Genomic DNA, 23,535 nt, shown 5'->3' with positions numbered 1-23,535 from the left:
GCAGTATAGTAGATTTTCTGTACAATTAAAAACAAACAGGTTAGATAGACTACATTGAAAGTACAGGGCCAAAGGAAAGATATGCAGCTGAGCCATATAACATAGTGCTGCAGTTGGACGCCTCAGCCAACCATTGAGTTTCTACGTATGTTTTACTTTCCTTTACCTTTGACCACTGAAATCTACTCAGTTAATGTTTGAGTCCAATTGACAACGGATCAGAAGCTGAAGATATTTCCCCAGGGCATTCTTGAGATCTAACTGATCTGTGTAGGAAGCATGAGACAAGGACAAAGTGCTTATTTTATAACTTCTTCTTCTTATATATTTATATAGCAGTTTAACAGGTCAATGGTTGAGATCTAACAGGTCATAATTACACTGGAATGAAACATTGCTTGTTGGGCAACTGTAAAAAGGCATTAGTAGGGGAACATGGCTCTCACAGGGGCCAAACCATTCTTTCAAAATAGCTCCAAAGAAAAACACTCTAAGGCATTGGCAGATAACACACAGACGATATTAGAAGCTTGAAGAGTGAAACACGTGGCAAGAACACATACAGAAGTGCAAGCATCATGGCAGCAGTCCGTCGTTTTTCGGTTTCTGTTGGGTCGTTTTTTTTTTTAGGGAGAGTGATTTGCGAGGGCACTGTCACCCACTCACCCTCTTTGTGCGTCACAGAATAGTTTATAAACTTTCTTCAGTCCACTCTGCCTCAGCCATGGAGCTGCTAAACAACATCCTGGTTTCTTTTACGTTACAGTTTAAATAATGTCTTTCCCACCCTGACATGAAGACTCAGTCTAACACTTTTTTTGGCATGACATTGTGTAGAGAATATTTCCTCCTCGTTCTGGCCACTGGCAGCTTCGATCCAAAACCTACAACTATCACATTTTCCTTGACGATCTGATGTTTAAGCACCATCTAATGATCTGAGACGTCCAGAGGAACTGGAGGTGAAGTGGAGACTCCTGCGTGAGGTGCTTTATTGTAGATTGAAGTCACTTGAGCCTGTATGTGTCCAATAAAACCCATATTTCACATCACTGAACTAAAAGTCCAACAACACATTTCAGTCCAGTCGAGGCTCGACACGTTTAATTTGGAGCGATGGTCGTGTCTGAAAGCACAAACAGACTGCAACTGGTTTATTTACGGACAAATCCATGCTTTTTTTCCCGTGCTGAGGAAAAGTCATTTACCAGATGGGGGCGCTGCTGTGACTCTGTCTGTGATCATCGTGTCTCAGGTTTCACGGGCTGTAGATTTTTGCTCCACCCCGACAGTGAAGTCTTTTCTTACACTAAAACACTGACACACCAGATACAACAACTTGTCTCCAACTACGTTAAGCTTTTGTGGGTCGACTCAGCTGACGTACAGTAAATGACACCTGAACTACTACTCAGAGGGAAACAAACCAGCAGGTAAAAGTTGGTAAAAAAAAAAAAAAAAAACGTGAGAAAACATCCGAGTGGAATATGTTCACAAACACCACGTTTTACGCTCCAGATAATTTTCTATATCGGATCTCACATGTGAAGGTGCAGCCAGTTTGTGCAAAGTCACTGTGTCAGGAACCATCTCTACAGCAGGTTACATGCACCAAAGTCAGCGAGCGTAGAGTGAGTCCCTTTCCTCCGTACACTCACCTGCTCTCCGGATTCAAACAGTGACAGACTGGGCTACTTTAGTAATGTGACTGATTGATCGCCATTTGTTTCCGTCTGCCTGCTCTGCCTCCATGTCCTGTGCAACTATAAATAATAATCCACTACATGTCATACATGTCACTCTTCCTCCTCCTCCTCCTCTTCCTCCTCCTCTTCCTCCTCCTCCTCCTCCTCGTCATCTTTGATTTCCAGGTATTCCTCCTCCTCCTCCTCGTCCATCACTGACTCTCCATCCTCTTCATTAGAATCTGATTTCTGCCTCCTCTCCTCAACCTCTTCCACTAACTCCTCCTCCACCTCTGCCAGTTCGTCCTCCTCGTCCTCCTCATCCTCCTCTTCCTCCTCCTCTTCCAAGACGTCCCTCTCCTCCTCATACGAAGAGATGGGCGAATAGTGCGGCAGGTCGAACACCTGTGGGCTGCTGGGAGCATCAGAGCTGCTCGGGTGAGGAGGTGAAGCGGCAGGAGCGGCGACGGGAATGGTGATGGGCACCGGGATGGAAAAGGCAGGAAATGACTCGGAAGCACACGTGTCAGCGCTGGTGCTGATCTCCTGGACCCTTCTGACAGCCGGGTTCAAAGTGGTGGTTGCGTTAGGAGCGGCAGAGGGGATGACGGCCATGCCCAGGCCTGAGGTCAGGGCTCTCGGTTCAGGCGTGTACTCCCGGATCTCTCCCGGTTCCAGCGGGTCAGGCCCACAGGGGTCGTGTTCGCTGCAGCACAGTTTACCATCCAGCTTGGAGATGAAGAGCAGACCGTCGCGGTGCTGGCTGCAGTAAGAACTAGGACACATCTCACAGAACGACGCTGCGTCTTTACCGCATATGTCGCACTGGTGCCATGGACATTCCCAGCGACCTGCAACGATGATATAGGCACAGACAAGAATGTAAAGGAGGGTACAATTTTAAATACAAAGATAAATGTAATAAAACATGATACAATTAATTAAAAACACACGAGTGCAGAGTCACTGACCTGCTGGCCTCTTGGTGAGGTTGAGGCAGTCAGCGTGGTAAACCTTTGGACATCCAGGTCTCTTACAGGAAACCATCTGTCCTCCATCTCCACAGCTGAAACACTCGTCCTCTCTTTCTTTGGCCACCACCACCTTCTTCTTCCTCTTGCCTCTTCTCTTCAGCTTCCGACCTTTGTCCTCAGACGGAGGGTTGTTCTGGTTGCAGAGGACAAAGGAGTTGATTAATAGCTGTACTTGTATTTTGATTTTTCTTTATAAGTCCAGAGAATTTTTTTATCTCTAATTCACATCTCACTACTGGGACATTTTTTTTTCCAATGAACTTCCACCACAATGAATTGTTAACCAATATATCACACTGAGTGGTATTTATTTTGTGTCATCGCCATCACCTTTGGCCTGACGCCCAGGAAGCCGCTGCAGTTTGGTGCTCCACACTTACAGACCGTCTTCCCGTTGCCCAAACACTCCAGGTTGTAGTTGAAGGTGAGTTCAGTGCCTGAACAGACACACACGAAGATTTGATTCTAGAGCCTCATAGTCGTTTCAGTTAGAAATACAATCAACTGCTTGCACAGCGATGGTTGAAAAGATAGGGTTGTGAAGTTTTTTGTGTGTACACACAATGAACATGACAAACCCCAAAAAACAATATTAATATTTCAAGAATAATGAAATTAAATATCTTTATGAACACCCACACATGAGGTTCCATCATTTTCTTGTTTTCTGAAATCAGAGGTTGTTTTTCTCAAAGTGGATTTAACAAGTGGAATGAGGAAGACTCCAGAGTTTTAACCTGTAGATACTCAGCGTTTATCTAATGTTTCTGAATCAAAAGCATCATCTCATTTCAATAGAATTAATTGGCAGCTGTTGATCAAACCACTTGTGAAAAGTGTTTGTGATGTAGATGAAGCAGCACGTACCTGCAGCTACATCGACAAGAGCGAACAGTCCCACCCTAGTGTCTCCGCTCACTGTCCACTTCTGGGTCTCACAGTTTGGCTGACAGCTGTGGTTCATGAAGCGAGCCTCATTCCCCTTCGGCCCGGCATCAATGATCCGGTCCTAATACAAACACACACATAAAAAAACCCACAAGTTTAACATGTTTGAAACAACTTTTCTTGTGAAACTCACACACAAACACACCGTACCTTGTCTAGAGTTAACATGTAGAAGTTACAGATGTCGTTCTCCTGCGCGTGTCTGATCCTCGACCTGCACTCCTCCTCATCAATCACCTCCCCGACGTACTCGCTCACAAAATGACCCTGAGAGAACAACATAGGACGCAGAACGTTCATTATTTAGCCTGAGTCAGTCCCACTGAACAGCAGTGGCTGAGCAGTACAACAGTAGAAGTATCAGTGTCAGTAATTAGAACCATTAGTAGTGGTACTACCATTAATGAGTGTTGTATTTACCTTCTTGATGTCATGGACGCAGCGGAGCCCCCAGCCTCGGGATAGTGTTCTGTAGATCTCCACCTGGCTGTACTGGCGCTTGGTGAACGCCTGGTTGAGGCAGCGTTCACCTGCCGGGCAAACCTGCAGGTTCAGAGGGTCGACATCCAACTGGAATTACCACCTTGTGGTTGTATGCCTCCATCGACCAGTGCAGTTTTCGGTCAACATAATTTTTTTTAAGTGACCTTTCACCTTTGGCAACTGAAATCGAATCATTTAATCTTTGAGTCCAAGTGACAACCGGTTAATTTAAAGAAATTCCCTAAAGACAAACCTGAGATATCATGTTCAAAAGGCCAAAAACAGGTTTGGTGAGGCTACCGTGACCTTTGACTATCAAACTCAAATCTGTGAGTCTGTGTGAACATATGTACCAAATTTGAAAGGATTTTCTAATTCTAATCGGTTCGTCCTTGAGTCCAAGTGGATGTTTGTGCCAGATGTACTGAAAGTTCCAACACATCGCACTGACAAGAATAATCGGACGGACAACCCAAAAACACAATATGAAGACAGAAGTAGCAGAGCACACAAAGAAGATCACAACAGTCTTTACCATGTTCTTACAATTTTACTTTACTGATGTGTTATGATTCTCTAGTTCTGAGACTTTGTGCTAATGTGATGGAAGTGTTTCTGTACCTGTGGGTGACATTCGTACAGCAGCATGCGGTTGATGCACTCTGAGTCCATGCCACACGGGCTCTCGTCTGACGCCTTACAGTTACAGCGCGGGATCTCTGATAGGTCTGCTGTGAAGATCTGGACCTTGCCTATTGGTCGATTCACCTGAATGAGTGAGGAAAGTAGAAGCAAACATGACGTTAGAATGAACACATTTAAGGCTCGCTACAGACGCTGAAAGCTAAAGGGAGGAATACAATTTAAGACAATTTAAAATTAAACTTTAAACTCAAACACTGCTTCACATTTGAGGAAACCCTGCACGTTGCAGCTTTTTCGAATAAAAAAAAAAAGTAGATCACACATCTCCTCCCTGACCTTAATATGTTTGTACGGAGGAGGTTTCCTGTCGTTCTTTCTGTCCTCTTGAAGCTGCCGAAGCTCCTTCTCAGCCTGCAGCTCTCGAAACCGCACTGCCGCCTCCTCCAAAGCTGGTGAGAGAAAAGTCATCATACCGAGTTAAAACAAACACGTGAAATAAGACACAAACTGTCACGATAAACTAAAGAGACCATGCTGAAGACACTGGATACCTTTCCTATAGGTGGCATCAACACCTTTCCCCATCTTCTCTTTGCTGTTGGCGTCCACGTCCATATAAGGGAAGACTCTGGCTTGGTACGTCCACAGGTAGTCGTTGGAGCCAAAGAAATGAACAGGGAACTCGCCGACATCGTGCCTCATCCGCTGGATGTTCTCTGGGATGCTTTTGGGATGGCTGACCTCTGCTGGCCACCACCTTTACAGAGGGACGGACAAAGACTAAATAAATAAACAGAACTGTACAACGAGAGTAGATTAAGAATTTAATGACAAGTATGCAGGAGTGACTCTGCATCTGTGTCTGTCAGACACCTCGTTGTTTGTAGCTTTTGATGGCTCATGCTGTACATCTCTATATTCTTTGAAAGCTACTATATAAAGCGATCTGTGTTGATTTTGTGTAATCCTAAAAAAGATTTGTTATGACGAGGAAAAGTTATATGTTGTCAGAAGAAAATAACTATTTAAACTGAATGATTTGGTATGTAGAGCAGAGCTGTGGTGATTATTTTCACTATCAATTACTTTTTTATTCAATTAGCTGAAAAATCGATCGAAATAAAAAACGGATGGAAATGTTGATGAAAGACCAAAATAATGTCTTCAGATGTCTTGTTTCCTCTGACCAGAGTCCAACAACCAAAAACATTCAGTTTACTATTGTAGGACTAATTAAACCATAAAGTTTTTAAGGTACATTTTCAATCAGTTAACTAATTGATCACTGTGCTTCAGAATATGGTCGTTTTTCAATGTTTTCTGATGTTACAAAGATCTAACAACAAGTTAATGAGCAGATGCAACCTGAAAACAGCATGAGCTGATAAACAAATCTTATACTTTGAGAAAAGACAGGAACATGATTTTGTTTAACAATGACAAAAAGCAAATATCAACAGTCAATCAACAAACAAGGTCACTGACCTGTACCGCCCAACTTTCACCCAGAGGATGTCCTTGAAGCGAGGTTTCTTCCCAGCCTTACAGTCGTTGCAGAACCAGCTGCCTTTAGGCATCTCGATCTTCAGACACTCCCGGTGGAAGGCAGCGGGACAGGACTCGCAGCAGAGCAGACTCCCCCCTGGAGCACAGGAGAAGGAAAACATCAAACAGCACTCCTTACCCTTATTCTAATCTAAGGATTCAGACTTTTAGCTGAAATGACTCCACTGTAAGTCGTACCCTCTGTGCAGACAAAGCACCAGCTGACGTTGACGTGTTCGTGGTTCTTGACGCCTCGTCTGGGGGTGAAGTGGTTGGGACAGATGATGCTGTTGTTTGAGAGGATGACGCTGCCTGCCGCCATGCAGAGGTCCGTAGCATGATATGCCACCGGGCAGCGTACGCACCGCACCAGACGACCTGCAGACAAAAACAAGAGGATAGGTGGATGGTGAGCACAAGGACAGTGCAGAGGGTGAAGGAGTCATCACATCGTATTCCTCTGTTTACCTTTAGAGATGGACAAGCTGTTTGGATTGGAGATAAAGCAGGTGAGACACACGTGGATGGAGCAGCGGAAGCCTCGGGTCACAGGCGCAGTTGGGGCAAAGCTGGCGATACACTCCCCATGGTAAAACTTCCCACACACAGGGATCATACAGCGCCGCACGTCCTCACCGCGCTTTTTACATACGAAGCAGGTGTGGACGCCTGGGAGAGAAAAAAGGATCATGAAGGTAGTTTAGTCCTTAAAAGTATAATTAACTGCATCAGTGCATGTTAACACCATATAATAAAGTTTTTATCATGCAGATTCATTTATTTGTATAACAGAACAATACTTCAGAAATCCAAAGGTTTCTTGAAATACTTCCTTTCCTTAAACCTTTCAATTAAATGTTCTGGAGCTCAAGAACTTTCAGGTGAGAAATTTGAATGATAAAATCATTATTTATATATTTTAAAAATTATACTTTGGTCCCACTGAAAAGGGGCCTTAATTAATGTATCTCTATATATGTTATTTAGTTGGGTTACTTTCATACTATGGATCATGTATTTTTTCAGGTAATAAAAGTTTAACTGTAAAATGTGTATAATAACACAGACAAACCTGATTTACACTCAGGACAGACAAACTTCCCTCTTGGTGCCTCGGCCAGAGAGATGCAGGCCAGGTGGAAGGCTCCACAGCACTGGCCCTCACAGAGCAGCAGCTCCCCCGTCTTTTCACACACCTGACATTAAAACACACAGCGTACTGTAAAGACAGGCCATAAAAACAGTGCTTCAGCGTAGCTAAGAAAGTGTTCTTGTGTGTTGGGTTTCATTTCCTGTGGTCTGACGGGTAAAGCATGGTATTATCTCTTCATTTTCACTGGGGATCCACAGACTGGTAAAATGTGTACTTAGGGTAAAGTCATTTAGAAACTGCTCTGTTAAAGAATGTGACCAAAATAAAAACTTTTCAACTTACAAAAGGAATCAAATTTCCTTTTCTAGGGAGGTCTCACTTTATTACACAACTTACCTATGGGGGTCAGTTGTGTTAAAACTGACATATGACATATGACACATGATATTATATTGTTTAGATGCTCAGGTGGAAAAGAAGCATCCACATATGTCTGCAGTGCTGCACAAGATCACAGTTTAGTTTCCATATGCAGGTCTGCTGAGGATCTTTCCAGTAAGTCATCATATTAAAAAAAAGTTTTCTCATGACATAAGAAGCTGCTTTATACTATAAAACTTCTCAATGCTGTTAAAGGATCTACAAATTCCCAAAACAGAAGACTGTAGCCTACATCACGAGAAAAAAATCACAATGCTTGACTTTTATGGTTTCATCATTTCCTCCTGGAGACATAATGCGTGGTCGTATCATAGAAATTAAACTGAAAAGATAACTGTGACCTACTGCTCTTTTATTTAACCAGTGCAGTTTAACACAGGTACTTTCTCAGTGTGTTTTAAAATAAATCCTGGGTCAACACTCTGCTGGTTAAATAAAAGACACAGTACAGAGTTACAAAGCAACATACATATCAGATAACAAGGTCCTAAGAAGAGCTGATTCAAACAAACAACAGTGTCCAGCTGTTCCAGAAGTTTGAAAGAAAGACAACTGAATGAGGAGAAGATCAGACTCAGAGGAAAGTTTCAATTTTTTGCAGAAAGTTTGAAGTAGAGGCAGCTCAGTGAATCGAACTCACCTGACATATGTTCTCCTTCATGGAAGCGGGGCCTCCTCGGTCCCCTATGATCTTCCTTGAGGGTAAATGTGGGTCGTCACACAGCAACAAGTCGTCCTTCGTGGAGGAGAAACTGTGATCCAAGCTGGACGTATCGCCCTTACGAGGATGTAAAATATTCATAAATGAAAAGGAAATGTGATGATGAGGAGAAATAATGCACTACTCAATTATCTGCCATTGGTACAGACACAAGGCAGAAAATAACAAAGGAAAACAGTGCATGCCTGAACTGAGCTGCATAGAATAACCCGAATCACACACATTTTGAACCATTGGTCTTATTCTTTGTTGATTTTTTTGGGCAACATATAAGCAAGGGAAACTATGTTTATTATAATAATAATAATAATAAGATAAAAAATACCTCTATAACACAGCGCTGCAACAATAATACATCACTAAAATGTTTAGTCTGAAAAAGGATCATCAGACCCAGTTTTACTGATATTTTTATCACCAATGCACAGATGACACCCGGCTTTGCTCTCATTAAAGGATAAGTCTGATCTAATTCTACATTCAATAACAAAAATTCATCAACAAATCCCATAAAAAGACGAAGATAATAATGAATTGATTCAGCTGGGAAGTTCTGTCTATGTAACTAAACTTGAGATACTGTATCCATGTTTTAAACTATTTAAAAACACTCTGATGAGTCACACTGATGCAGGCTGACATTCTGTAAACAAACACACACACCACAAATACGTGAATGAAATATTCCCAGACAAAGGCACTATTTTCTCTCTTTGTAAAAACCTACTTTACCCACATGTTTTACGAAATGATCATTTAGCTATTTTTTAATCATTATATCTTCAGCAGTTCCAAAAAATGTTGGCAGTTAAGTTAACAAACAAATCTTTGACAAAACTAAAGATGTCTGACCTCTGACTCTGCTGTGTCCCTTTTGACCTCCTGAGCCTCACAGTCCTCTGGCTGAGGAGCATCAACGTCTTCAGGTGCCACCTCCTCCCGGTCGGGTTCGGCTGGAGCTGATGCTGGAGTGGCGGGTGCAGGAGTGCTGGGAGTGAGAGAGGTCTGGATGGAGGGAGTGGACGTACAGGTGGGAACCTCTGGGGTGGTCGGTGTGGAGGTGGATGCTGTAATCTGCTTACTCTTTAATTTCAGAGATGGTGGTCCTGAATCTGGGAGGGAAATTGACATGTTAGAAACAGGTATCATGGACGAGACATATCGACTAATAAAGGTTCAAGAGATGTAAAAAGAAATAACTTTAATTGTTAAGAACTCCACCACAATATATATTGTTTTGAGATGATTTACAAACCTGATGGAGGGGCAGCAATTGAATTGTTCTTCAGTGTTTTGACCTGTGACAAGAGAAACATCAAAAATCAAAGATAGTCCACGAAAATCTGTTGGTCTGACAAAGAGAGAATACATTTAAATATCATTTAATAATAATTTATTAAATGTTTTTCCATCTTCATTGAATTAACTGTTTTAATGTTGAGGGTATAAACTGTGTTAGACAGGAGCTGATTTACCTCAATGTTCATTTGAAGGCTGCAGTTACTGTTGCTGTGAATAGTAAACAATTATACACAAGAAAGGTACAGGATATTCTAAACATCTATTTAAATCTTCATGTAAACAGGAATTATTGTAGAGCTACTGTATCTGACCTCACTGGATTGTACAGATGTGTGTACTGCGCTGGTCCCTCAGAGTATAATTACTCAGAGACAGATAAACCGCATGTGAATAATTATACACACAACACAGCCATGCTGTACCTTCTTCTTGGGGCCTGTTGAAGCCTCGGCCTCCAGACAGTACTCCAGGATCTTCTGAGTGGGTTTCCTCTTCCTCTTCTTCTCCAGCAGAGGAGCACTTCCTGTCAACCGAGCGTCACAGTCAGGTTAAGACTACACAAGAAGACGCTCATCCACATTTTCAAAACAATATGTCAAAACCTTTGACACATATTCCATTCGGCAAAAATCACGACTGGACTACAGCTGCAACAATTAGCAACTGAAAATGATCTGTCTTGATAACTGATTAATAATTTTCTTCATTACAAACATTTGCAGGTTAAAGCCTTTCAAAGTAGATGGTTTCCTGCTCTTCAGTCGTAGCTGTAAAAAAGACAACAATTGTACCTTACTCGTACGAGACACTTCAGTAGTGCTACTGAAGATAAACTGACATAAAAAACAAAATAAATTCTTGAGTTGTTGCCAATAGCATGACTTGTGAGGTCACAGTAACCTTGAACTTTGACCTCCAAATTCAAATCAGCACATCCTTGATTGTGCCAGATCCAGATTGTTCCTCCATCCTGATAAATACTGATCACAGCAACCTTGATTTGTGACATCACCAACATCGAATCTGATCATCTTTGAGTCCAAATAATTGTTTGTGCATAAGATCAAAAAATTCCTTCAAAACAACCTTGAGATAATATATTAAAAAGGTTGAAGATACGTGGGTTGTGAATTCAAAGTGACGTTGACCTTTAACTACCAAATTCTACTCAGTTAATCCGTGTGTCCAAAAGTAAATTTCTGAAAAATTTGCATGAATTCCCTCACTGTGTCTTCAGATATAGTATTTTAAAGAGTGGGATGGGCTGATGGAATGGTAGATGAACAACCTGAAAACACACTGCCCCCACCTACAGCTGTTGCCAATGTGTAGCCCCTCTGGCTGCCCTGTCCACATACATTTGGCCTTGTAGTGTGCACGCATTTACCAAGAAGACTTTCAGAAGGAAACACAAGCGCTGCCTCACCGCTGTCTTTGACGAGGCCTCCTGAGAGCGAGGGTTCAGCTTCAGGAGGAGGGGTTAGTGTGTCGATGGAAAGCACCGGTGCATCTTGGGGAGACGTGTCTTCAGTGCTGGGGATTTGTAGTTCACAGGGCGTTGTTGCAGCTATTTCCTCAGGAGGTGGCGTCTGTATTTCAGGAAGTAAGTTCAAGGATGGGTGGTCGTGTGCGTTCTTGTCTGATCCAGAGGTTTCAGACATGGAGGTAATGGGTTGAGTGACCTGAGAAAACAAATATGATTTTATTGTCAATCTGATCATTTTTACATGTCGTGATATTGGATGCTTAATGCCAATGCCAGCATTATGCAAATATAACGACAATGTAATAAGAAAGTTCAACACATCTACCTTTGTGTGATTTTTACCTTTCCAATTGACTGGAGAAGCTTTTTGGTTTTCTTCCTTGTGGAGAAAATCTGATCGTACTCTTCAGTCAATTCAATCAGCCGCTTGCTTGGTTTTCTTATTCGTTTATGTTCTGAAAAGGAAAAAAGAAAAGAGAGAAAGACACTTTTTTTTTTAACTTTGCGTTGTTGTTTTTAATTGTACAAAACATTATAAAAATGTGTATTTAATCTGAACAACATACGCCTTTATCAGCTTACTTGAATGCTGGATGACAATTGAATAGTCAATTTAATAAATGATAAAAAACAACAAGGGGTCAATTTCTTTTCTTTATCAGGACACTTGACAGTCAGCTGGTCTTCTGTATAAAACCATAGATAAGTGATTCCTTTGGTCTTCGTTCTTCTTTGAAAGCCAAGAGTCTCGTGAGGTGGATGATCTCAATATTTAATCATGCACGACTGAGGTATTAGGTTGCACAGCACATTGTGTGCAAAATCACTAGGTAACTGGGGAACACTGTTACATAGCTAAACAGATTAAACCAACATTTACCATTTCTCTAAGACATACAAAACCCTTTACCAAGAAGAGCAGAAGCAAGTCAAAGCCCATAGCGTGGGCTGAGGGCTTTGCCTGATTCTACTGGTTAGGGTAAACTTCTAAAGAACCATCCACTCTCCTCTGTTCAAACACTAAATTGTTTAAGTATTGTGCTGTGCACTGCTTTTGTTGTAACTCATATTGTGACCTACTTGTCTGCAACTTACGTGCCACTAACACCACCTCCATCTAACCTCTTGTAAACAGTGAGTTAGCTGTGGATTATAACTTTTGTTTACCATGAAATCAAACCAATCATATCAAATCTGACTGAACAGTCAAATTGTTGACTGGGCCCATACCTTCCTATTATCCCACTGGGTGGTGTGCATTTACTATGTTGTGAGCCGGTCTTTGTGCTTGTTTAGGTAGCAATCCTGCAAATTTGGGTCAGATTGTGCTTCAGCATTTTGGCCAACCCTACTAGACTTACCTGTTGTAGCCTTGTCGCTTCCTCCAGCGTTGTGCATGAAGCTTGTGTTAGTCTTGGTGCAACCTGTGACAAAGCCATTTGGCTGTCCCAGACGTAGCGTTGTGTCAGATCCCTGCTGCTCCAAAGGCACCATGTTCTGTAGATTAACCATGCTCCACCTCTCCTCTGCCTCATCTTGAACCACTCCTTCACTGCCTCCAGGGTGCCTCTCCCAACTGCTGGCCTGCATGCCCAACAGGGACTGGACTCGTGATAAGCAGTCCATGCGTGATGAAGAGTCAGCTGTTGGTAAGGATGCCATTCTTGACGAGGACTCCAGTCCTGGGAAACCAGGTCCAGACCTGGCAGGACGACAAGGCACTTTGCGGTTGGATCTCTTTTTCATTCTAGTGCAGTTGCTCCTTCTGTTATAGGGCCGCTTCCAAGTCTGACTTTTGCTGTCTACACTGTGTGTGATGAGAATTTTGTCTGAATTCGAAATTGTACCAAGATGTTTAAATTGCTGATCTTGCCCTGCTGGCTTAGCCTCCCCAGGCATCACTGAGGGCTCCTCCTTGACATGTGCACTTGGGGGCCCAATGTCCAGTTCTAAAGGGGTCCCTTCTCGCTCTCTAGTGTCATGCAAGTCCTTCAACATCATGAGAAAAGTGCTAAACTTGTAGTTTGTATCAGGTTTGAAAGAAACAGGTTTACCATTACCCTCACTTGTCACAGACTGGAAGGATACCTCTTCCACGTTTTTAAAGGCATTCATGAAAGAGAAGGGTGAAGAGGGTGAGGATGAGGAGCATAAGGCAGAGGAATGATCTTCATTCTTTTCCTTCACCTTGGAAGTGAGGGGGATGAAGTCCATTGGTGGGGTTGAGGATATTGAGTGGTCTTCTGCTTCACTTTTTACATCAGCTTCAATGTCAGTTGAATCAGAAGACCTTGCAGGGGGGCTGCTACGGCTAGAAAACGTATCCTGATTATGCTTACCATTGTCTTTAGATTTAAAAGATTTTATTTTAGTGCTAATTTTCAGTTTGGTCTTTGGACCACGAGACGAGTTACGTGCTGAATGAGAGACAGAGTGTTCTACTTCCCTAAGTGCATCTAAGAGTTCTTTGTGCTCAGCCTGCTTTTGAGCTTTTTCCTGCTTCTTCTGCTCCACCTCCTGCATGGCTTTTAGGGCTCTAGTCAGCAGTCGACTGCTGGCTGGGAGGTGGGCAGGCTGCTCAAGTATGTCTTTATTCACTTCATCTGGAACCTGCTTTGACTTCTGGACAACTTTCTTGGATTTCTCAGATGATAGGACTTTGGAAACAGAAGCATTCCCAGATACCGAATTTCCTTGAGAAGCAGAACTTGCATTGGAAGATGTATTAGTGACAGAAGTTATTGTTTGTGCTGAGCTACCTGACAGGTCAGAAGACATGCTTGTTGCATTGGAGGAGGGAATCTTTTGACTTTCGGACTGGTCTGATTGATTAGAGGATGAAAACGTCACATTGCTTGGGCTAATATTTATTAATGATTTCCTCTCTGCTTTTGGGCTACCTAACTCATCAGCAGACACACTTGACACATTGGAGACTGCATTAGTTTTTTGTTGTGATGATTCTGATGAGAGTTGAAGCATACTGTTCCCTCCACTTGTTTTTAACCTCACAACTGAGACATTAATGGTTTCTGAACTGGATGTCGTATCCATGGAGACACTTCTCTTATCATCCACCAAGTCTGACTTTTTAGAGGGGATTTTTGTCTCTTTGTTGTCTCTGGTCTTTTTCCTCTTTGTGGATCCAGGTTGGTCAGCTGGACTAATGGTTACACTGGAGTTTTGAAACTTCTTACCCTCTATTTCCTTGCGAACTAATTTGACAAAAGGCAGCCTACATTTAGAGACAAGACTTGTTTGCTTTTCCAGAATTTCAAGTGGGTCAGTGGTGTCAAGACTTAAAGTGGATAGCTTTGGAGTTTTGTTTCTCTCTTTTGCTTCTGCTTGATCAGAAATCCTATCAATTACATGGATTATATTACTTTCCATCTTGTCAGGGTGTTCAGTTTGACTGACACGCTTGAGACATTCTGAAAACCTGGATTGGTCATTGACTTTCATACTGTGCTCTTGGCACTTTTTATCATCTGAGCTACCAAACTTGTCAGACAACATGCCAATAACAGTGTCAGTTATATTACTGGGTGTCTGTATGAACTTTGAGTATCCACACTTGTCATTGGGCACACCAGCCTCAATAGAGACCGGGGACTTCTGTTTATCTGACAGTCCTGAGTGGTCAGCCAGTCTGCCAGTTGCACCAAATGGTCTATTGGAAACAGGAGTGTTTTTACACTTTAACTGTTCTGACTGGCCAGCAGGCAGATTTGCTTCAGCAGGTATCAGAGTTTTCTGCTTGTCTGACATCCCTGACTGGTCACTGATGCCACCACTAGAGGAGACACATGTAACCAGCATCTTTTTACTAACAGCAGGTAGGCTCTTTTTCTTACAGGATGCCTTACTAAAGAGAGTGCGGTCTGGCATCGGACTGGTTGTTTTAGGTCGCCTGTCTTTGCCTGATTTACTGAACCAAAGACCACTCTGAATCTCTGGCTGCTTCTTCACCTCTTTGACAACTGTAACAGCCGGCTGAGTCTGAACTAGCTTAGACTGACGTTCAAGTGCTTTAGGACACAAAATCTTAGGCACTGACTCAAGGTCAGAATATGGACACTCTCCATTGTCTCTCTCTGATTGGTCAGGGCTATTCCGCAACAATCCCTTAGAGTGATTACTCTTCTTGTCCTTTGATGATTTACTTGGTTTCTTCTTGCCAGAAGACTTCCTTAAAGTGCTTGACTTTGCTGGAGTTGTTATTGGGGATGAAATAACAGGGGATGAAAGGGGTCCATTGATCACGTGTAGTGTTTCAGGCAGGGTGGAGACAGGTGAAGGGGATGGAGAAGAGGTTGGATGGGCCTTGCTCTCCCTTTCCAGTGTGGAACTGTTGTGGGAGCCATCATCAATGGACACAGAAATGGAAGAACACATTTTGGGTCTCTCTGGAAGAATAGATTCAGCTTCTGCCACACTGGATTTCCAGGATTCCTGAAAACGCTTTGCGATCTGCAGACAGGCAAAGAATAACACTGCAGATGTATCAGCTTGAAGAAGACAAAAAACACATTTGGTTTTGGTATGCATGCTTTCTACTGTTGAACATTTATTAGGATTTTCACTAACATTTTATTCTAGTATGCCAGTTGCAATTCGTTAATAGTAAAATAATAATTACAGTATATTTAGAGTTCTTCTCCCTTTGCTTCCCCCTCCGGCGCAGTAGGAGGAGCTGTTCAAATTCAAAGCCTCCATGGAAAGTGTGTGTTGATTTTTCCTCCACCCAGACGTGCTCCACTGGTTCACCAAAGGTCCTGATGTGGTACAGCCAACAGGGACGTTCACTGGGCTCTAGGACAACAACAAAACTTCAGCCTCATGAGATGCAAGTTAACACCACACCATCCTGCACAGGAAGTACATGATTGCATCGACAAAGCACAGGGAGCTTTAAAATGCAACAACTCAATATAATAAATATAACACAATATAAATGCTGCTACATGGACACAATATGATTATCAGAAAAATATTGCTGTGCATTTGTTCTTGTAATGTAATATCTACATCTTTGATTAAATGACAAAAATAATCCATAGGACATATCACACACCTTAAAGCAACCAACATACAAGTCTAGGCGATAACAGTCAGCAATAAGTAATAACAGTATGTAAACAATGCTCCAGGCTCACCTTTCACTCTATGGTAGACTCCCTGTAGGGGGTCAATGATCACCTCACATGGCCACCAAGGTCTTCGGCTGAACTTTGCCCAAATTATCTCGCCCTCTAAAAACTTCACAGGCGGCAAAGACTTTTTCTTCACACTGTTCTGCTGACGACAACATGGAAAACAATAAGAACTGTGAAAATGTATTTTCACGCAATGTGTTGAGTCAGAGCTACAAGTGTTTTGGCCAAACATGTTGTAACCATCTCAAAGACAGTACATGTTATGTTGCAGCAGATCTAATGTATGATCTAAAATCTAATGACTCAATAATGGTGTAGCTTTTGTTAAAGGAATCACTATTGTCTGTAAAAACAAGACAATAGTTTTTATGAGTAACAGACCAACAGTATGTCACGTCTGTATTTACAATAACTAATATTCTGTTATAACAGGTCTAAAGCAGTGAGATGTTCCATGTTATGGAACAGGATTAGTGTGAAAAAAGTTATGCGATCATCAAAACATGTTCTGCTGACAAAGGGCAATATTGAAATTTGACTATGTTGTGTCTCTCTGCACCAGACAAAGAGCTGTACATCTGTAGGAGTCAAACTTGCCATTGAATGTTTTGAGGGACTATCCATAAACAGGAGCAGATCAGTGTCGCTGTCCCACTCATCATCTGAGCCATCCCAGTATCTCCTGCGTTGACCTGAGGACTGGGACCGGGTGACGACCTTGGCTGACAAAAGGGTGGCATCCTTGGAGTTCAGATTTACATCTCCAGGAGTTGACTGAGGAGTATTCCCTGCCCTCTCATTTTTTTCTTGCAAGACTTCAATGGGTGACACCGTCTCTCGCACCTGATTGGTTTCGTCATCCTCGAATAGAGAGGATTCAAAATGGAGGAAGCCATTCGCGAAGGGGCTGTTGCTATCGAGTGAGAAGGCCGGGCTAGGTGGACCCGAGAAACAACTGTCTGTCTTTTTCTCTGAAGTCACAGGATCGCTCTGATTGGCTGTTGGCGTATCCCTACTTCCACTCTGGACCTCAGGTTGTTTTCGTCCAGCAGAGAAGTGACCAAAGCTCTCCTCCCTGCTTGTGCTCTGGGTTACAGAATAATCCCTGCTGGTGCAATCAGCCCAGGAGTCCATCTCCATCTCCTTCCCCCTCTCCTTCTTATGTGTCCCCCACTCCCAGCTCCTCTCTGGCTCCCTTACTGGCAGCACCAGGTCAGGCTGGCTCACCATGGAGGTGAGATGCTGCAGCCTCCTCAGAGGACTGTAGGAGGAAGAAGAAGAGGAGGAGGAGGAGGGGTGGTCCCTTTGTGCAAACCCATAGAGGGATGCGTGCTTGAGGGAAGAGGCGGCTGCAGACATGGTTAGGCCGAACCTGTGGTCATGGTGTCTGGAGGAGTGAGAGTGGGTGGAGAGGTCACGGCCTGGGGTCAAAGGGCAGATGGACTGATGGGCGTCTCTTCCAGGGCCTGCATGAGGCCCACTCATGCTGGCATGGTTCCTTCCTGAAAAGTGAACAGAGGTTGTCAGTGTGATGCTGACGTTCCTGGTACCAGGAAGACATCGGTTTGGATGAATCTAAAACGTAAACATGGTTCTTCTTGCACCAAACTTATTATTATTCAGGGTCTTCCACTATAATCATATCTGGTAATCAGTTGTGATTTTAGGTTGTAGCTCCCATCAGAGGGCAAAGCATGTTTCTACAGTCCGTCTTTCTCTCAATCATATGTGAAGCAGCTGGGAATAAAAAGTGACAGCAGAGATGCACAGCTCAGACAGAAGTAAAGACAATGTACCGTGATACCATGTCAAAATAAAAGCGCAAACACACTTACTGACCAGCTGATCGGCCTAATGTGACATTTTTGGAGAGATTCTGCGGCAGCACCGCAGCCCCGCTGGAAAAAAGAGCATTCCCAGGACGAAAATACCGCGATATGATGAAAATGACATCAACCCCGATTAAGGTCAGCAGCCTGTAAACTCACAGTATCCGCAACGTTTCCTGCAGGAGGATTGTTATCATCTTTATTATGGCGCGTCATGTGAAAAGTCAACCCGATGTTGAAAAACAGCCGGCGACCTGGAAATAAAATGGACCCGCTCGTGCGCGTGCGTGTGTCTGACGCGCGTGTGCCAAGGTGTGCGTGATGCGTGAGTGTAGGTGTGTGTGTGTCCGGGCGTCGTTCGCGTGTTGCAGCGGTTTCACGATTGCACAAACACAAACGTCACATAACATGCAAACACGACGACGCACAAGTTCACGCACACACACTGACACGGACACACACTCCTCTACAGGCTCCCCTCCGACAGATGCAGGCGATGTGTGTGTGTGTGTGTGTCAAACAAACAACACAAAAATCACGCAGAAAACGCCACATGACGCGAGATCCGTCGCGGGAATCTTACCATTCCGGTGTCGCCCGCCGCAGAACCGGGCCTCAACCCGCACATTTTGGCGTCTAAATGCGCCAAATTGCCAAAATTTGAAAGCGGATGAGGAGAGTCCCGGCGGCAATACTACTAGGCCTGGATCCTGTGAAACGTACTCACTCTCCCTCCCTCCTCCTCACTCCCTCACCCTCCTCCTCACCCCCCTCCTCCTCTCTACATGCGCTAAAGCCTGGTCCAGCGGCCCCTGGAATAGAAAATCAAGAGTGTTGCGCTTCTTTCCAACGACACTCCCCCTTGTTACTGCTCAGTGATGATGCCCATAACTTTATAATCCACCGCCTGTGGATGTTTGCTCTGCTGAGAAGCTGTTCGCCTGTCCCCCCAGGAAAGTCACTCTTTTCCTCTGCTGTGCGCACCGTCACCACCGTCTCCCTCCCACAGCGTGGATCTCAGAGGAAGGGGCCGTAAATCTCTCCACAAGACAAAATAAATTCAAACTGCTTAAAAAAGGCACAGAACACGACACCTCCAAATGAAAAAATCGCCCCGCCCTTTCCCCTAATTACCAGCATCAATAATTAACCTTCACCAGGCTGCCATCACCAAGACATGTCACATGCCCAAACTTGTGCCAACAACTGGCACCATCCTCCTCATCCACCCCGACGCGCACTTGGAGATGAGATGAAAACACACATAAATGAAGTGATGCAAGATTAACAAATAAAAAAATGTCCACCACCACTATCACCACCAACATCTGAGGAGCAGTGAAATGGTGCTGCAGGCTTGTACCCGGAAAAACAAGATGACTTTCCTTCCCCCTCAGACGACTTGCTGTGTTAGTGCTCAGGCTGCTCACCCGGTCCCTTCAAAATGGAGTCCTCCAGTCTTTTAGAGGAGGAAGAAAAAAACACAGAAGAACAGGCCACAAAGTGTTAATGCATGCCTCGATATAAAGTTCACCCAGCCACGGAGGAGCTGAGCCCACAAAGCGGCACCACTCCTGCGCCCCGGAGGTGTCAGATGAGGCTGTCAGGGTCTTGGATGAGTCCTGGCCACGACAGGAACATGTAGTTTCTACATGTTGTGCCTGCTGAAGGCTCATGTGCGCTCCTGACACACGACTGAGGGAGACTGAGGCACAAGCACTACTCTGCTGTGTGTGTGTGAGCGTGCGTGTGCCAAACGCACGTCTGACAGTTTGAACCACGACACTTGGTGCCACTTAAAAACGTCGATTGTGTTAATTTTGTGTCTCCTTTTAATGCCCATGAAGGGAAACGAGTGGTTTTCAGAGAGGAAGCCAGAGAGCAACTGCAGGCAGCCCTCCTCGGCTGGAGACACTGAGCTGATCAATGCGAGATTTCTGCGTTGGTGTGTTTGGTTTTCTTGGGGCAGGATTTCTCCACATTTGTTAGTGTGGACACGATATGCAAGCGAGAGCATGCGGGGCGAGCAGGGGCATGTTTCAGGTGTAAAAATACCCCCCTGCTCCCTCTCAGTCCAGCCCTGTCACCGGGTGTCGATGTGGGAACAAGCTGCGGTTCATGATCGACGCGGCCGCAGCGCACAGACCCTCCTCTGCTCAGGGAAACTCAGAGGAAACATGAGAGTGACGTGGAGTGAAAGTAGCTCAAAGCTCCACTGGATGATTGTGGAGGAAAAGACGAGTCCCTGCAAGAGTATAATAAGGGTATTTGTGACGTTTCCTGCGGCCATACACGGTGAAAAACATCAGCATCCACCTCTTCCCCCTCCTGTTTGGTTTTTACTCGGCTGAGGCGGAAACACGCGTGATCTGCGTGAGCTACGTTTGGATTCACAGCCACGGTCTTTTTTTTTTACAGGAAAGGTTTGATTAGAAAGAGAAAGGGGGAGACACGTCGAGACAGACAGGGGAGAGAAGAGAGAGAGACAGGCAGACAGGACGGGGCCTGCTGCGGGATTGCGCAGCACAGAAACAGCGCCGCGCCTCGGCAGCTACGCGCATCGCCCCTTGATGCGCCGTCATTATTCCAGTGGACGCGGATTTAATCTGATTTAGACCATGGATGTATAAAAAAAACCTTATAAGAGTTTATAATCTAATACTGCTTTAATTCAACTGCCCCATAAGACCAGGTTTCTCTTAACAAATGCTGATTTATACATCAACATTTAAATAAATACATTCTGATAATATGCTTCATCTGTAATAGGTTGTACCTAAGAAATAACTTTGATAATCACATTTAATAAATATTACTTTTATTAAATGTAAGATGTCCGTCCATATATCAGTGATGTAAAAATAACACAACATGAATCTGAAACATTGCATCAAAGGTTTTTCAGATATTTAGTCTGCCCTGATGGGTTGGGTACAATATTGGAAACACCTCAGTTTAACAGCACTGTAAGTTAGAGTCTCCAAAAGGATGATAAATGAACCTTAAACCTCCGTAAAACAGGGCAAATAAAAAACTAAGCTTTTCTAACCTTTTTCAAGGTTGTAATTACAGCTTCAAAAATGAAAACATGATGAAACCAACACTTCTGTAAAACAAATAAAATACAATAATAACCTTCATTACAGAATAATGTTATGAACTATTGAGGTGAGGGGGACCCCACTCTTTTCCAACTTTTTGCCCCAGATCTTTTTCTAATTTGCTTCTTGTGGCCTCAAGTGACATAAGTTTTATACTTTGCACTGGTTGTTATGGAGACACAAAACGGTACACTTTGTTTCTTACACAGCCGCCCTACTTCCCTAGATCTGTGAAACATTCAAACAACCTGTAAACACACTAAAAATCTGTGAAATTCCCCCTGAAATTGTTTGTAACACTTGTAAGACTTTCTGTTTTAACAACTAGTTTTTGGTAGCAACAGGGTACAAAGTAAACACTAAGTAACATGTTACAGTAAAGTAAAGACAACTTTTTTCAGTAATGATAGTGTCGGGGATTATAAATGCAGTAGTTACATTACAGCTATGATTCCAGTAACCCTCTCTTTAACCTCTGAGAGCCAACTTGTTACTGAGAGTCTGATGGATGGAGGGTTGGTCACTTTCTGTGACTGGTATGAGTTATGGTTGAGGTGAGGAGTGGGTGGTAACTTCTACCAAAAGAACAGGAATCCGACCCCAGGTAAATCCAAATTTGACTGGTTTAAATTCTGTTTGGTCTTCTTGGCTGATGTTGGTCACAGGTACTATGTGTCAGTGACCCCCTGAGGTTGGACTTGTGGAGAACTGCGCGTAGTCAGCGAGGCTGTTTCAGCTGGATGGTCGGAAAATGCATGAGTCACATGTGCAAAAGATGTGACATATCATCTCAAGTTTCAAAAACTCAACTCAGTCTGGACTAAGTAAAAAAACACAGTGGCCTCCATAGAGAGGCCCTACTCCCCATGTGAATATAAAGTATTTTCATTTAAAGAGCCATTTCTAAGGTAAAGACAACAATCAGTACAATTTAGATGCAACAGAGTGTAAACATCACCAGGATTATTTAATATTCAGTTTCTGCCAGTAGAGCCCTTTCACCAAAATTTTACACACTGAACCTTTAAAGGCACCTTTAACGGTTTCACCATAAAACAAAGACTAGTGTAATACATGCTGACCCCTACATTAGGAACCACTGGACTAATGACACTTACATGACCAGCTACAACAGTAAACTGCTGCTTACACATTGCATCAGATGCATCAGTAATCACAATCAATAATAGTCGACTATAAAAATCAGGCAAAGTGGATATTTTTCTGCAGAACCAATATTTTACAATGATACTCTGATTACATTTCACTAATGATACTTTTTATTTTATAAAAGTAGAATTTTGAATGCAGGACCTGGAAGAATGTGAGTATTTTAATATGTAGCTGATTCACAGTTGGTTGGGTCTGTGACATTGAGATTCAACAAAGAGACTTTGAGGTTCACTGAATCAGGCATAATTAAACTAGTAGTCTTCTGTTATTATCACTTCAGAATAACCACATCTTTTGTTATTTGATGAAAGCCTCACATTTCTTTATTCAATCGATTAAAACAATTTGTAATGACTCCACGTGTCCACTGAAGGGCAGCAAAGCACACAATATAAAGTGGAATCTTGAGCGAGAGCACATCTCTGGGATTCACTGAGTCTCAACCTGAATAAAGCAGTGGACACAAATGTTTTACTGATGAATAAAAAGAATGTTGGAGATTTCATGTTATAAATACATAAAGTTTTACAGTGACTGAACAACGTAACAATCCCAGCAGGTGACACCATCACTGATGTGAACTATTATAACTTCTGCACATTTCTTTTTCAAAACAAGGTCTCACCTCTCTGTGTAGGTTTTACATTTACTACATATTTCTTTCCATACCATGTCAGCTCATATAAATATGTTTTAACTTTATTAGCAATTCAAGAAAAAAGCCTGCACATTACTGCAGGCAACTTGGCAGAAGAAACCACATACATCTCTCAGTGATGGATTTCAGACATTGAAGTGTGGGAATGTATTTATGATTTTCCTCTCATGTGGTTCTGTAGTGAAGTGGTTATCATGGTCCTCAGTAATCCCCAATGAAACCATGATTTTGTAGT

General features: G+C 43.2%; 1 protein-coding gene across 7 annotated transcripts; it reads right to left on the bottom strand.

The window, feature by feature from the left end:
• Window positions 1-299: 299 nt before the first annotated feature.
• nsd1b (nuclear receptor binding SET domain protein 1b) lies at window positions 300-20,079 on the bottom strand. 7 transcript variants are annotated; one of them, XM_020085818.2, is made up of 24 exons: window positions 19,732-20,079; window positions 17,137-18,041; window positions 16,540-16,678; window positions 16,023-16,195; window positions 12,745-15,853; window positions 11,726-11,838; window positions 11,324-11,579; window positions 10,320-10,420; window positions 9,851-9,893; window positions 9,448-9,707; window positions 8,515-8,652; window positions 7,413-7,536; window positions 6,809-7,009; window positions 6,539-6,718; window positions 6,281-6,437; window positions 5,347-5,552; window positions 5,132-5,244; window positions 4,772-4,918; window positions 4,088-4,210; window positions 3,818-3,934; window positions 3,587-3,728; window positions 3,050-3,156; window positions 2,657-2,852; window positions 300-2,536 (listed from the first exon to the last, which is right to left on the bottom strand). In XM_020085818.2, exons 2-24 carry the CDS (start codon window positions 18,022-18,024, stop codon window positions 1,797-1,799), a joined length of 7,773 nt encoding a protein of 2,590 aa, XP_019941377.2. In that variant the 5' UTR covers window positions 18,025-18,041; window positions 19,732-20,079; the 3' UTR covers window positions 300-1,796. The 7 variants fall into 7 exon arrangements, 6 of the variants coding, with proteins under 6 accessions (XP_019941377.2, XP_019941378.2, XP_019941376.2 ...); XM_020085819.2 differs by having other exon boundaries at window positions 19,799-20,063; XM_020085817.2 differs by lacking the exon at window positions 19,732-20,079 and adding an exon at window positions 18,952-19,138.
• Window positions 20,080-23,535: the final 3,456 nt, after the last annotated feature.

The sequence above is a fragment of the Paralichthys olivaceus genome, chromosome 15, assembly GCF_024713975.1.
Source record: "Paralichthys olivaceus isolate ysfri-2021 chromosome 15, ASM2471397v2, whole genome shotgun sequence".
NCBI classification, from domain to species: Eukaryota; Metazoa; Chordata; class Actinopteri; order Pleuronectiformes; family Paralichthyidae; genus Paralichthys; species Paralichthys olivaceus.
This window is presented reverse-complemented; position numbering and strand designations above follow the sequence as displayed.